The following is a 16,594-nucleotide window of genomic DNA, read 5'->3' on the forward strand; positions in this document are numbered from 1 at the left end:
TCCTACATTGTTCATCAGGGAGATTTTCCCCAGGAGCTGTAGCCTCTACATGCGTTCTTCACCATGGACTACCACCAAGGCTCTCTGAGGTTATACATGACAAGGAGTTGGTCTGTGTCTATTAGGGGTGGGCGACAAATTCCGTTACGCTCGCGGAACTTGTACAATTTCGGCATTTTCGCGTTCCGCGTGGAACGCGAAAATGTAAAAACTTCTGTGATGAAATGGAATTCGGGGGCAGTAGAAAGTACTTCAGTTGAGTAGAGGTATGGCACAAAACGGTGTCATCTTCTTGGTAAATAATAAATATCAGTGCAGGATTCATTCTGGCACTATGCTCCGGACACAAAAATTAAACCTTAACAGGAAGCACTTACAGATATAAATAAAGCAGGTGCCCGAGTTGAAGCTCAAATTCAGTAACGCATTAATTAGCCCAAAGAATTAGTGAGCACTGACGAGGCTAGGCAGGTGTGCTTTCCTTCCATATCTACCGTCTACAATTAGCTGTAGTCCTTGATGGCGGTCTTTGCATCCATGAGTTTCTCGAGCACAATCCCTATGTAGTTCCTGTGACCAGGAAGCTGAGGGTGGGGGAATTTAACTCAAATTCCCCCACCCCCAGGCTGAATTCCTATGCTTAACTTTATGGCCCAGTGTCCTAATATGCTGCCCAGTAACTTCCCTGACTTTGCTCACCTTGCCCCCCAGTCCAGTCGGGTTCTGCTCCCGGAGGTTGGCCTCCACTAAGGCCCCGGCAGTGGCGTAGCAAAGGGGGAATGGGTCCGCCCAGGGTGGCATGAGACTTGGGGGCTACGGTTTCACCAACCCGCTCTTACCTGCCACATTATGGGGCAGCAAATGCACGAGTAGCTAAAGGCGGCATAATGCCTAGCTATGCCAATGGCCTCCGGTCCAGCCACATCCCCTTCGGGGAGGAGGGCAGGGCAAACCAAGAGGCGGTTCCTGTATGAATCCCTCGCTGACACTGGCCACAGGAGATGGGGCACAGGAAGAGAAGGAGCAAAGTAGCCCCGCTCCTATGGGAGCGCACTAACCTGTCAGAAATGTTTTCCAGAGGTTGCCGGTTGAGCTGGGCTTTGAACCTCCATTCGTACCATGCATGCATGCATTTGTCCTTGTGTGTGTCCCATCTGTAGGTTTGCATTTCGGGGCTTCAGTGTACATCTGGGTGCATGTGTATGGTTGGGTGTGGGTGTCTTTCTAGTGGCTGCCAGGAGCAGGCATTTGAAGGCCCCCCCCCCCCCCCATCATGTTTAGGCCTTCACCTGTGGTATCAGGTGCCCACATCCCCATAATGTAACTCTCCTTGGCATACTGAGGGCTCTTTAGGCATTGAAGTACACCTGGCAAGCAGTGGTCAACTTCACTATATTATGGGCATTCTGGAAATCTGGTGTTCAGGAATAAGGTGACTTTCCTTGGCACAGCATAGGCATTCTAGGCATTATGGCAGCGGGTTGTCAAGGGGCGCAGCAAAATCTCCGCGAGCACGCCGAATTCCACGTGTTCGCGGAGAAGTCTTGCAGTTTTGCGAAATTTCACGAAAGGCAACTTCGCAAATTCCGCCCACTCCTAGTGTCTATGGCTAGCCACTGCTTGAGATGTATATATAAACTTTATTGTTTAGTTAATTAAAACCATAACAAAACAAGCAAGAGAAAAAAATTGTCCTTTACAATAAAACAAGTAAAATTCTTCAGAATAAGTTTTAAAACACAAGATTTAAAAAGGATGTTTTTTTTTTTACCCACCTTTCTAAGGCCAACAAGAACTTTATCAGATTGCACATCAGTAAGACAGTTAATAGTATAGAAAACCTTATGGTTTTAAAATTTCATATTGCTTTCAGGTGCTTTTCAAAGGCTGAACAAGGGTTATTTGGTCGGCGCACAGGCTTCAAAGTGTTCAATTTGTGCTGGTGTGGCGTGCTCCAGTGGTTTCACTCTCTACCTCTTAGAGTGTTAGACATAAATGATTTGAAGCATCCTCTGAGTATAGGATGGCCCGCTGGGCACAGCTAACGATCCGCTATGTAGCGTTCAAAATTTTTAAAGTATTAATCCAATGAGAGTAGAAGTTTCAGAAGGTATTTATTTTGAAGATAATTGCATTCATTAACTTCAAGGTTGACTTCATATCAATGAATTTCACATATTTTTAATTTTCAGAATTCCACAAGTGTTAACAAAGCGTTCCCAATGCATTTCGTGCACTTCATCAGGGGAATCTAAACAAAAAAGATTAATGAACTCAGTATGAGAATAACTTCCTACTAAATACGTAGGTAAACATAGTAATATCTTATACCAAACTAGACATGCGATGTGGTGAATTAGAAGTGGTAAATTAGGTACTGACTGTCGCTATATACTCCGATGATGAGAGATGTTATTAAAATGGAATAGGACGTGATAGAAAAAATGAATGAAGATCCTGGGTGCTTAATGAGTCACAGAAAAATTGTGGCTCTTAAGGGACCTTTTGCATGAGTTTGCCATCGATCAGTGCTTTCTAACAGAGTGAAAAGCTAGGTCACCCGATATTGTGAATGTTTAAAGTCACAAAATCTAAACGTCCCGGTGCTCTGTGATAGTCCGTAGTAAAAATAATGTGCTCGTGCAGTATCCTACCTGCAAATCATGCAAGGATTTTTAGATTGTTGTGGAGAGTTTCCTCTGTGGTGATGCCGGGATCGAAGACGAGCCGGCAGTTCCTCCGTTAAAAGTGTTTGGAGATCAAAATGGGAAATTTGCAATATTGGAAATGATTACAAAAACTTCAGGCAGAGACCTAAACCGAACATTACTACAGCGAGAAAATCATTGGATATACTTTCTGAACTCAATGAAACCGGATGGTCTCAACGACAGAGTGGAATTTTCGTGCTATTTGTAAACTTCATGCTGATGAGACCCTGCAATTTTGATGAACATGATGCATTTAACCATATATGTTATATTTGTTTACAGCATATCCTCATAAGAAATCATTTCTTTAGGACCGGTATTCACCATTCGCATCGGTTTTCACTTTTATCTATTACTAATACTTCACCCTCCTTTCACGTCTCTGTATCGTTCACGATTTTAGTTTATTTCACCACTTAAAGTTGGCGCCCAAGTCGAATCACAATTACAGTCCCATTTTGATCTCCAAACACTTTTAACGGAGGAACTGCCGGCTCGTCTTCGATCCTGGCATCACCACAGAGGAAACTCTCCACAACAACCTAAAAATCCTTGCATGATTTGCAGGTAGGATACTGCACGAGCACATTATTTTTACTACGGACTATCACAGAGCACCGGAACGTTTAGATTTTGTGACTTTAAACATTCACGATATCGGGTGACCTAGGTTTTCACTCTGTTAGAACGCACTGATCCATGGCAAACTCATGCAAAAGGTCCCTTAAGAGCCACAATTTTTCAGTGACTCATTAAGCACCCAGGATCTTCATTCATTTTTTCTATCACGTCATATTCCATTTTAATAACATCTCATCATCTGAGTATATAGTGACACTCCGTACCCAATTTACCACTTCTAATTCACCACATCGCATGTCTAGTTTGGTATAAGATATTACTATGTTTACCTACGTATTTAGTAGGAAGTTATCCTCATACTGAGTACATTAATCTTTTTTGTTTAGCTTCCCCTGATGAAGTGCACTTTGTGCACGAAATGCATTGGGAACGCTTTGTTAACACTTGTGGAATTCTGAAAATTAAAAATATGTGAAATTCATTGATATGAAGTCAACCTTGAAGTTAATAAATGCAATTATTTTCAAAATAAATACCTTCGGAAACATCTACTCTCATTGGAATAATACTTTAAAAATGTTGAACGCTACATAGCGGATCGTTAGCTGTGCCCAGCGGGCCATCCTCTACTCAGAGGATGCTTCAAATCGCTTTTCAAAGGCTGTCAAGAACTTTATCAGCTTGCAGTTTATTATAGGGGCTGTTGAATCCCGAACACCAATAATGGAAGACCTGCAGGTACGTAGTCTCTTGACCCTAAAAATGTTCTTTAAAAAGTACATGCGCTCCCGGTTCAGAATCTTACAATGGCATATGATGTGGATTATATTTTCTTTTGTGGTGCCACATAGTCGACAGACGTCTGAATCTGAACGTTTCCAGGCCGGTTCGTCTGCCAGAGTTGGTAATTTACCGAATCTCAGGGCCATCAGCCTTTTTTTATTGAAGACCGAATATGTTGTTTCTAGATAGGCAGCTGCCAGAGTTGGTAATTTACCGAATCTCAGGGCCATTAGCCTTTTTTTAATGAAGACCGAATATGTTGTTTCTAGATAGGCAGCCGGGGTGAGTTTTTTGTAACTATTAATCACAGTTCAAGAATGGGAGCGGTCTGAAAAGATGGCTTTATCAGTAATTAGCGAAAGAAATGTGTCCGCCTTATTTAGTGCCTGTTTAAAGGAAGTGAATGGCAGGTTTTTGTCCCACAGGTTGGCGGTGCATGTTTGCTCCAGAGCACAAGTCAGATATTTATTAGCTGCTGAGTTTTATTGGCTTTCTAATTCCTGCCATAAGAATCTGTTCGTAGTGTTATTTGTTGAATTCATTTTAATTCGGTACCATACTCTGATGCTTGTGTGAAGTCTTCCCAGTGACTCATTCGTTAGGCCAAATTCTAGGCGCGTCTGCGCTGGTGAAGCTGAGCTTGGGAGTTGTAAAACCTTATAGATTTTTTTGATACGATTGTTTAAAATGATAGCGTCCTTGCCCTGCATTGCTAAACTAGCATACGATAGGGTAGGAAGTACTTTGGTGGCCATCACTGTCAGTAGGGGTGTAAACGAAGGGCCTTCCAGTTTTTTTGACAGTGTACTTAGTGCAAATATTAAAGTTCCAGCTCTTTGCTTCATGTATTTTTTTGGGGCGTTTAAGGTGAGTTTGTCTTCGATATAGTATCCTAGATATTTATAGATTGATACTCTTTCCAGCTGTTTTCCTTCAAGCATGATATTAAGATGCGCTGAACGACGGTTGGTTATTAACATTGTTTTTGTCTTGGACAGATTGAGAGCAAGGTTCTTTGCAGCCAGGAATTCTGACATTACTGCTAATAGTCTAGACAGGCCCACTTTAGTTAGACTCAGAAGCACAATGTCATCAGCGTAAGCCATATGAATTTAAGTTGGAGGTTGCCAAGTTTCGGTGCATGAGCATTACAGTGGTTTAATTTGCCCCAAAGGTCGGAAATTAATAGATTAAATAGTTGTGGTGCCAAAACGCAACCCTGTTTTGATCCGGTCGATGTATAGACTTTTCATGATAGATGTGACCCGCCCCCTAGCTTGATTTGTGTCCAGGTGTCAGAGTAGAATAAGTGTAGGCCCCTAGGTATATTCTCCGGTATAGCCCATGCTCTCAGCTTCGCCCATAATAGCTTGAGATGTTTCAGCACAAGGGACAATGGCAAAGACTAACTTTAGTATATATTTTTTTTTTATAAAATAACTTTAGTATTTTTTAATGGCCTCAGATTCTTATCTCACACCAATCACATTTGACCATAAAACCATTTATCTCCCTCAGACTCTTGCAATTCTACAGGATTGGTCATTACCTGACTCTCCAACCTGCAGGTTGGTTTAGATAAGGGAAATACGCAAACAATCCCCTTAAACAAATCATTATTTGGCCCAATGCTCATTTATCAAACAGTCTACTGTGTTTTACACATCAGTAAGTGTAACAGTGTAATACAACCATGTTGCAGGTGTGTACCTGCATTTAAAGCTACCTTTTAATCAAATACGTTTTTTGGACCTTAGTTGCTTTCACTTGTGCTCATTGATTTGTTTACTCTGGCCCACCCCACCACTGGGAAATTCGTCAGAGTAGTCAGTTTCTACCTTAACCTATTTCACTGTTGGGGAGGCAAAGGAAACTAAAAAGTGGAACTTCAATTTACCTAATCTGTGAACACAAGGATATCCAGCGGTGGAATCTCAGCAAAAGCCAATACATTTATAGTTAACTAATACGTTTACCAATCAGTTTGGTCCATCACCAGGCCAATAAGAGGCAGAACGAATACTCTTAGCATAGTGCACCCAGGTTTCAGGAATCAAGACTGACATAAGGCAGAAGTTTTAATTTTGCTTTCTTGTGTTTGTAAAGTTTTGAGTACGCCAACTCTTTTAGTTGTAGTATTGGTAGACTTCCAGGTAGCTGTGTAGGTAGGCTGCCAGCACCTGGGGCAAGGCAAATATCCTTTCAATTCTCTTTTAAAATTTTGCGTCCCTAAGAATGTTCGTAAGAATTTTTCTCTTGTGGCCCCACCCACGCTACACCACTGATTCCATGTAATCTTGAATTTAACTCAACGTGCTTTTCCTACAGCCTTGCTCCTCAGCGAGTCATGAATACACCAACGGCACAGATACACCAGTGTCCTTCAAACGGTGAGTAGTTTGCTTAGAGTTTTGGAGTCACCAATACTGTCTGAGAAAAGAGAATAGGGCTTTTCAACACAATCTTCTCGAATCCCAATGGCTTCTGATAAGTACTACGCCTCTCTAAATATCGTTAAACTTTTAACCCATCAGAATAACACCACTACACAAGTTTAAAAACAAAACACATTTAGTAATTAAACATGTATTAAGTGGGAAAGAACGATTAAGGCCTCGGGGGGCACAGAACAAAGGGAATTGCAGACACACACCTTTGATTAATCAATTTACATGTTTCCAGTAGGTGTGATCTCTAGGTCAATCATGTAAAATAAATACATATTTTTGCTCTGAGGTATTTCCACGGTTACATCCTTATTTAAGGGGCCGATCTGTTTTAAATAACATGTTTCTGCCATATGTGCCAATTATTACCCACCTCACTGGTCGCCGAAGATCCCAAATCAACAGTAAGCAAGGAATAGCACTTGTGGTATAGATGGTTACCTAAGCGCTGCCCTTGGGCACTCTCTTATCTGCAATGATCACTCTCTTGCAAGAGGAACCTGCGTGTTTGACCTGTCAATCAGCATACATTTTAGATAAGTGTTAGGGTTTCTGGCAGGAAACTGTTACACTTTTCAGCTCTGCACCCACTGACCAAACAGGACAAATTCATTTCAACCTCAACCAATGCAAGCGACAAGCTTTCAGTTCTTCTTATATTCAATGCTTACATGCTTGATGTAAGTCTACCTCATCTCTGAAGTACACCGGCGTCCTCATGATGCACGTATCACTCTCCCACAAGACTTCTTAACCGTAAAACCTTATATTTAAGTCAAGCTTCCCTTTATGCAAAAGGAAGCACAATTTACAACATGTGTGAATACAGTGTAAGGTCCACTATACAGTACCTTTGAATGAAGGGACTCTGGAGACTCCAGCATATGCAGCAGTTCAGAATTGTCTATTTCCAACAGCATTCCTGTGATTTTTCCGGCTAATGCAGAATGGATTGCGTGAATGAGAGGATAAAGGCGCTCACCTACACCATATCAAAAAACAAGCTTAGAGTGTAAGATTGAACAAACGCAACCTGACCACTACTATAAGTGGTTTTTAACCAAGTGCATTATTAGTGATTATCTCAATGCCTGTGAATCAGCTATAAAATCTCACTACAATCAACTGTTGTAGTGGTGAACAAAGCAAAAGATAATTTACTGTTACCAAGGGATTACTATTTAAAAAAAAAAAAAACAGGATGCACTGGTGCCAATTTAAAAACTCTTTTTAAAAGATAGAAATTCACATCTGCATCAGACTCTCAGAGCGGATTGTTCACTAGGCGGACAAATTGCATGAGAAATTTGGATGTGAATGTACGCTTGGAGAACAAATTACTTACCTTCGATAATGATCTTTCTGGTGGATACTTTAAATGCCGATTCCTCAACTTGTGATTATTGTCAGGTGCAATGTTCCCTCTAATTTTTTTCCCCTGTGTGCGGCAGAGTAAGGTCTCTGTGCACTGCAGCAGAGGCTATGTGCGCCAAGAGCCCGACCGTGCTTGTGGAACAGGGCTGATATCCTCCGGGATCAAGTTTGTACTCTATAAAACTATATAAATAAATAAGTAGGATGAAAAAACTGGGGGTCTCTCAAAGAGGCGTGACCAATTCAATTAATGGCGTGGCTTAAAAAGCAATTAAGCAAAAAATCTGTGCTTAGCATAGTGTGCTACCAGACGGATATTTAGCTTCTTCTGTCATTGCATCCAGATATATAATACAAGTAACATTACACCATAAAGCTATATAGAATATTGAAAATGCTTCTGCTCTTGTGGTAGAGGTTGTGGCTTAATACTCGAGCTGCCCTCTTAAGAGATGGGTTTTGAGTCTAAGGGCCAAAAAAATATAAAAAATCATGTAAATCGCTCCAATGCCTTTGGGTTGAGTTCGCCCTATATAAACCTTGCTGCATTTCTTTTCTAAATGCAGGGCTGTCTTTTGAAAGCACTCATGTTAAATGCAGCCCATGACGGATGCTGTGATCAGGGGGACCAACTAGACCCAAACTTCAGGGGGGGCTAACACTCCCAGCCAAGGCTGGCCCAAGCACTGATCCACACTATGCAACAGTGGCACCCCCTCCCCCATTTCCTCCTCCTACATGAATTCCCTCACCACCACTCACCAACAATGCACCTCATCTGTCTACGCTGTTTATGGAAACAATGGTTCTGATGATGCCTAAAGGTCCATTCAGGAGTGACCCTCTGGGGGGGGCGCTAACAATTGAATGTGGTTAATTAATTATTGGAAAGGGAGTGATAAGTAATATACAAAGGAAATCGTAGGGTCAAGTATATACAGGATTTTTTTCAAAAACAATAGTATTCAGGAGCTCACTTAATAAGTGACAAGCAGCGTGGTGTGAAAAGTGAAGGTGAAATTAAAATAAAACATCGCATTGACAACAGTAGTGCGACTCCTTCGAAAAGTTATACAAAGTAAAAGGAGTTCATGTTGTTGGGGGGTCGACAGTGTTTTGAACTCATTTATTTGAGTTCATCATCAGGACGAACATTGGTGAGCAAGGTGAATCTAAAATCATTGGAAAGGGGGGAGAGAAAAGGAAAAAATAATAAATATAACATAGTCTGATCCCTGGATATATTTATCACAGTTAAGTCACTATTTAATTTTAAAGGCTCCCTATTGAGTAAATATGCATATTTAGCTCATGCATACAATGCATATCATAGAGTAAATCGCCATAAAAAAAATAGGTAATCAAGAAAACGAAAAAGTGTCAGAGGGTCATAATTAGTAGTCGGAAAAACAGAGTAAACCAGACCTGACAGTTAAGAATGCACTTGCGAACTGGGCAACATTCGGAGTTCATAATTAATTAGATACAGTCAGGGAAGGGAGTGGCGCTGTTGTGAAGAATGACAGGAAAATTCTGAACGCAGCTGCGCGGATATGGAAGCCGTTATGAACCCTAATCAAGAAATGAGAGCATGTAAGGCGCGAGGACAAAGCACGACGACAAGTGATAAAGGTACACTTACTGGGTATGAACACAGTTAATTGCATATATTTGGTGGAATGCGCCTGTGAGACACTGCAGTCCTTAAAGTGAGCGCGTGGAAACCTGGGAGGGAACGGATGGTCAATTAATTACCAGGTTCAAGGAGTGATGCGAATGGGTGTGAGAAGCTTGTAGAACAACAGTAAGTGATTTCTGTTGAACATGGGCCTTTTGAAAGTATTTTATGTTTATCACAGCGCCCATCAAGGGCTGCATTTAACGGAATTACTTTCAAAAGGCAAACAATCAGCCCCACAGCTTCGCTCTATTTAGGAAAGAAATTCAGCAAGTTTGAAAGGATGTATGACGTTACAACGCATACCATTACAACTACCTACCATTACAACGCGACCATTACAACGCATACCATTACAACGCATAGCGCTTAGAGGTGCTGGATAGTGGTAAGTATAATTTACTATTCCAACTCCAGTCCCCGTGGACACTAGGGAAGGTGTTGGATAGTAAATTAAACTTATTCCCTATCCTAGAGCGCCCCCCAGCGCAATGCGTTGTAATGGTATGCGTTGTAAAAGTTGCGTTGTAATGGTAGGTAGTTGTAAAAGTTGCGTTGTAACAGGTGTATACCGTTTGAAAGCACGAACGTGTGCTGTCAGATGATTGATTGTAAACGTGCTGCATTTCTTTTCTAAATAGAGCGCAGCTGTGGGGCTGATTGTTTGCTTTTTGAAAGTATTTCCGTTAAATGCAGCCCTTGATGGGCGCTGTGATTAACAAATACTTTCAAAAGGCCCCCAATCAGCATTACAACTGCGCACTATTTAGAATAGAAAGGCAGCCAGTGCAGTAGCATTTTATTCCTTACGGCGCAGGAACGCTCTATCGGGATGTGCTGTGTGTGCGCGCTTCACACACAGCACTGCGCGCTCAGGAGAACTGAGGTGCGCGCGAGCGCAGCCGCGCAGGTTACAGGGAACAGTGGTCAGGTGTAAGACTGGGTCCAGAACATTCAAGGCAATACTCCTGCCCACAGGTATTTGGCGCAGTGCGGCTCCGCACAGATAGTCTGCTCCAAAAGTGATGAGTAGAGCTTCATATAAGAGCCATGCATGAAAGCAGACGTCAGTTGCTAACTTGTGCGATCCACGTCCTCAGAGCCCATCAGCAAATTGGCATCACCAGTGTGCAGATCTCTAGATTGAAGGGAGTCCAATTCACAGAAAGGGAAGGTGGTAGGTTTGGTGAGGAATCTGCAGCTAGAGAGAATTTTCACCGGAAAGTGCATTACTGAAGGTAATTAACTTGTTCTTCTGATGGGTATTTCTAACCACAGATTCCTCAACTTATAAATAGATACCTTACCAGGTGGTGGATCTGTGAACTAGCTCATACCAAAATGTTCTGCAGGACTTAGGTGACAAAAGGCCCATCTCAACAGATCCAACTGTCAAGGCAGTAGTGTTTTGTGAACCTGTGTACCGACATTCATATATCCGCCTGACAAATATCTAAGAGAGGCACGCCACATGCCAATGCAGTGGTGAAATGAGTCCAGAGATTTTCAGGAGGCTGCTTCTTTGTCCGTGCGTAGCAAATCTTGATGAAGAGCATAATCCAACAAGAGAAAATCTGCTTCTGTGTAGCCTTGCCCCTCTGGCACCTGTAAACCACAAACAGCTGATCATCCACTCCATATTCATTGGTGCTATCAGTGTAAAAACGGAGTGCTCTCTTGGGGTTCAAACTATAGAATCTATTTCTCTTTTGTGGGATGAGGGGATGCAAAGAATGCTACGAGTGTGACAGACTATCTAACGTGAAAGGGCGTTACCACTTTTGGTGTTTAAGAAGCTTCGGTCCTCAGCACCAGCTTTTCTGGGACAAATGTGGTATACAGTGGCTGGCCTTAAAAAGTCTAAAACTCGTTCACATGCCAAGCTGATGTAATAGCAATAACCACATTTTTGAGGGCTAGGTGACTTAATGGACAATTTCCACGGAGTTAAGGGGAGGACACTGATGGAGCAAGGACTCGTAGAAAAGAGACTTTATCAGAAGCAACCCGCTCGTTTAACTCACTAACATGTAATTGTGTTTTGTGTAAAACTAATAGGCACCACACCAATACGGGGATTAGTGAACCTTGCTTATGTGTTTGCTAACACTAATAACACAAACTAAGGACTAAATGTCTCTTAAATGGGAAATCTTTACTGCGCATGCGTCAACTGCATCTACGTAGTATGACATATAAATGCTTGGGGGGAATTCTTGTGCATGAGCAAAAGGCATTAAAATGGAGTCTTGAAGGCTCGCGTCCATGGCATCTGCTTGCTTGAAATGAAAACATGCGATTTTACTAATGCGGGGAAAGTCTTAATATTATTATATGAAATTTGTAATGCGCTCAGCTTACCCGGGGGCATCCCGGCGCAACAAAGTAAAGGGGAATACAGTAGAGAAGGGTGGTATACAGTGAAACCATTTATTTTTTAAAGTAATATCGGTCTTTCAGACTTTATTATTAGTGCGTATTTGGGCCTCTCGTGTATAACAGAAGTTAGTTAAGTCACGTGATTATTGAGTGGACCCGGAAGGATGACACAAAGGTCGAAAGAGGGACAAGGACACAGTGCCCGAGCCTGACAACAAGCGTGAAAAGTTCAAATGAATGGATCCACATGTCAGATTTTCTAACAATTGTTACAGATGCAATGTGAATGCGTGTGGGAATAAAAGTTGTGAATAAAAAATTAAGGGTATGGGTTTGTGAACAATAGTCTAATGGAATAAAGTGATATGTAAGCATGGGGTGAGGATCTCCCCCCATCCCATTACCTGACCAATCAGATTTAGTATTTTACGATATTGAAAGATTAATGGGTGGAACATGTAGAACGAAAAAGTATAATTGAGGTAGTTCTAGTTAGTGAGCACATGAGTATAAGAGATGCTGTGAGCAGGAGGTGCTGTCGCTGTAGGAGATGCTGATGAATAATCAAATGCAGAGCCTGAAGCAGAATTTCCTATCCTAATTTAATTGGGTTAGAAGAAGACTTGCAGAAGACTCTCGAGGAGGAAGAGTGTGTCAGAGAGGGGTACGACGCAGTCGCCGGTATCTATGATAGGTAACTATCCTGTCCTGGGCCTGTCCTGAAGCCTTTGTCACCTGACCTATCCCAGGTGACCCTGGGACCAGGGGATTGGTCTTCACACTATTCTTCGTAAATATATTTTCAGTGTGATTTTAGATGTTCTTTTCGCTCTATTCTCTCCTTTCCTTAGACACCGTTCATTGAGTAAGTGCAAATATTTGTGTTTGATGATCAAATTGATTTTCTCTGCTATGAAAGCTGGTGACTGTACTGTGTTTTTGAAGTGGTTCACATGCATTAATTTAGATAAAGACTTAAAATGTTTGAGTCTGTGGTTATTTGATTCAAGGTATAGAAAAGTTAGAATCATGTTCATTATCACCATCAATTAGATCAACTAATGGTCCATCGACCAGAGGAAAGAACTTTTTGATCAGCGAAAGGTTAGTTAGGAATAAAGAATAACTCATCTTTAATTATGAAAAACAAACTGACTCCAGCGGTTTACTCAATTTAAAGTTTGTTTATGGGCCCAGGTGAGTATACGGTAGTGTAGTATCTGTTGTTGGTACGCTGCTGGATCAGTTTTCTGGTAGCAGAGCTATGGTTATTATTAACTAATTTGGAGATAAATATGGATTATTGATTTATGTTTAACAAAAAGAGTTAGCATCTTGTTTAATGTTGTCTGGAAAATCCCCGGGGATTGAATAGCGGGTGGTGACAGAAGCCACACTGCAATGAGGAATAGCACTGAAGCTACGCAGGACTGGCAGTGTTAAATTAGGGACTATTTCATATAAAAGTTGAGTGAATGATAGCAGAAGGTTTGCTGGTGAAACTTTGGTCTTATATTTCCTAGTAAGGGTAACACTGAAAGAGTAACAGGTTCTCTCGAACTTGAATGAAGGGTAAACAGAGGATTTTACTTGCAGTAGAAGTGGAGCAATTCTGAGACTCCAGAAATAAGTCGGCAATCTATCCTTTGTTTAGCGGAACAGGCAGAGTAGCAAATGTTTTTGTTGTTGTTACTAACGGAGTTTATTTTTAAGAAAAGTAAAGAAATAAGTTTCCGTATTACCTTGTGAAGGGAAGGTCAGTCACCGGAGTTGTACTGACGTAACAGAGAGCCGCGCTGGGATTGGGTGAAACATTGGGCGTGAGACAGAAGCAGGTTGTAAAGGAGGGGTCAGTAGTAAGGAGCAAAACTGCGATCATAAAAGGCCGCTCTGGCATTGGTCAGACCACGAGCATGAGCCTGAGTTTGATTGGTTGAAGTGAAAGAAGCTGCGCTAGGATTGGTTGAAAGAAAATTTGTATGCAGGATTCTGATTGGATTGCTAGTGTGGGTCGTTCAAATAGAAGATTTCAAGGGTTTGCAGAATACAATTTCATATATCGTTCATCTAGAATGTATGGAGAAAAGAGAAAAGTTGCTAATACAGAAAAGTAAGAATTTCTTTAAGAAAGATAAGCCTGTGTTGACAAGAGAAGGATTTCCGATCCCGCCACCGAAAACGTTTTATACTTGTGTGTGTGGTTGGAAAAATTGGATAGAATATACGAGAGGTGATGGAATTTGAGCTTTTCCTGAAGATAGAACGTTTAATGGAAGTATACTTCAGAATTTGAGGATGAGAGCGAATGATTTACACCCAAGACCTAGGTTAACCCAGTATGAAGCTTTAGAAGAATGGGAAACAATCATTTGAACAAGAGAAAAACAGAAGTGGGAGATATATGGGATCTTTTCCTCGATATTTACGAGAGTCATGTGAAGGTCAGATGAAACAATGGAGAAGGACTATGGTATCAGAAGGTTTGTACCCAGTGTTAATGGCAGAGGAACAGTCTGGAGGCAAGTGTAAGGAGAAAATGAAACATGAATGTGACAGGATAAGGCGAGTCAGATGATTAATTAATAGAGGATATTGTAACTAAAAATCCTCCACTGTATCAAGAAGGACCCAGCAGAGTTACCCCAAGTGCACCAGTAATGGGAACACCCCTAATAATTCAAGGTTTGCATAATATTTCAGTTATTAAGGTGCTTCAAGACAAAGAAAAAGAAGCATTAAATAGAAATAGAGAGGAATTACAGAAAATAAGCCAATTGAATATAAACCCTGAAGCATTGACAGTACCAGTGACTATAGGTCCGGTTATCCCATTATATTGTATTGTATTGTATTTCAATTGCATTTATATAGCGCTTACTACCCCCGACGAGGCGTTGAAGCGCTTTTTCGGCGGGTAGCACGCTACTCCGGGACCCATAGAGGATTAGTGTTGAATTAGTATAGTGAAACATGCAAGTACATTTTAAGTGGTGGATAGGTGAGTCAGTTATTTGGATTAGGAATGATAGCAGAAGGATAGAGGAGGACAAAGGTTTGTATTTATCGCTCGCTTGTCGACGCATGCTATTCAGGAAGCCTATAAAGGATTAGTGGTGAATTAATATGTGAAATATAAGGTCATTTCAGTGGTGGATATTAGTCTGTTACTTGGAGTGAGAAGGATAGCGGATGGATAAAAGGGGAAGAAAGATTTGCTTTCATATAGCACTTGTTACCCCTGATGGGTGTGGAGGCACTTTCCTGGCGAGTAGCACGCCACTCCGGAACCCATAAAGGATTAGTGTTGAAAATTAGTATAGTATAAATATGAAGTAATTTGAGTAGTAGATATGGTATTCAGTTATTTGGGCAGTATATTAGTATAGTTGAATATTGACTATGGAATTTGAGAAGTGAACATGTTAGTCGATTAAATTTGATTGAAAAGGATAGTGGAGGGAAAAAAGAGAAGCATTTTTTTTTAGTTTTTTTAAGGTCTTAGCAGTAGGAAGAGGCTTTTGGATGAGTAAAAAGGAGTTTTGGAGGGCAGCATTTCTGGCCCTAGTCCCAACCAGGCAACTGCCCATGTCCTTTCTGCCCTTAACAGGCTCAAACAGGCAACTACCCTGGTCCTCTCCGCCCTTAGCCTCGACACCCCGGCTGAGATGCCCTAAGCCTGGCCTTTTTTGTAGCCCTAGTAATCAGGTGACCCCTTCAGCCAATGGGAACCCTAGTCCTAACACTATCCAATCACAACATTAGCCCTAACATCTAAAACTAATAGGAGACCAGGACCTTGCAGCCAATCTTAGCCCTAGTCCAAGCACCCAATCAGTCTCTACGTACAATAAAAGCCGTAGCCCTACCACTAGTCCCAACCCAAGTCCAAGCTGCCAATGGTACAGGTAGCCCTAGTCCCTACTTCCAATAGAAAGACTAACCATACTCTTAGTCCCACAACTGGTCCAAGAACCAATCACATCAGAAGCCCTAAATAGCTACTTCCAATTAAAGGTCTAAACCTAGACCTAGTCCCACCCTACTCCCAACCAATAACATAGGAAGCCCTAGTCCCTACTTCCAATAGAAATCCTAACCCTAGCCCTAACGCTACAATGATTGAATCACAGACCCAGAAACCAATCAGAACCCTCAAATACCCAACCAATCAGGACATTAACCCTAACCCAATAGAAACACCAGATACAACCACCAATCAGTGTACACATGTGCCAACCACTAGCAGACCATATAAGGTCCCAGCGACCTCAGACAAGGTTTGCTGGCCAGGGAGTTGGAAGCTGCTTCTCCTGTTCAGAATCTCCTAGGAGACGGACAGGCTCAATCCACAGCTTTGGACTTCTGCAGGTAAAGGCTTCACTAACTCGAAATCTAACAATACTGTTTGAATAAAGCTTGACTTCCCCCTGCTGGCCAAAAAACGAAGTGCACAGCACAGTCCCCAGTAAATACAGTTTAACCCCTTGCCCGCGGCCGGAATTCTGCTCCTGTGCGGCACATTCCGATCTCGGGCGTGGTCATGTCGGCCCCCAGCCGTCATCAGCACACGAGCACTGTGTGCCATGACGGCCGGGAGCCGTCATCAGCATGGAAGGGGTTAAACAGCTCACAGCAGCACC

At 41.9% G+C, this 16,594-nt stretch overlaps 1 protein-coding gene across 2 annotated transcripts in view; it reads right to left on the minus strand.

Moving 5' to 3' along the window:
* LOC147706109 (embryonic polyadenylate-binding protein-like) overlaps positions 1-16,594 on the minus strand; it is a 552,087-nt gene that overhangs the window by 15,604 nt on the left and 519,889 nt on the right. For both annotated transcript variants that reach the window (XM_086929033.1, XM_086929034.1), the window contains one exon: positions 7,375-7,505. In XM_086929033.1, the coding sequence (XP_086785159.1) occupies positions 7,375-7,505 (131 nt within the window). The remainder of the gene's footprint in view (positions 1-7,374; positions 7,506-16,594) is intronic.

The sequence above is a fragment of the Lissotriton vulgaris genome, chromosome 7 (genome assembly GCF_964263255.1).
Source record: "Lissotriton vulgaris chromosome 7, aLisVul1.2, whole genome shotgun sequence".
In the NCBI taxonomy this organism is placed as follows: domain Eukaryota; kingdom Metazoa; phylum Chordata; class Amphibia; order Caudata; family Salamandridae; genus Lissotriton; species Lissotriton vulgaris.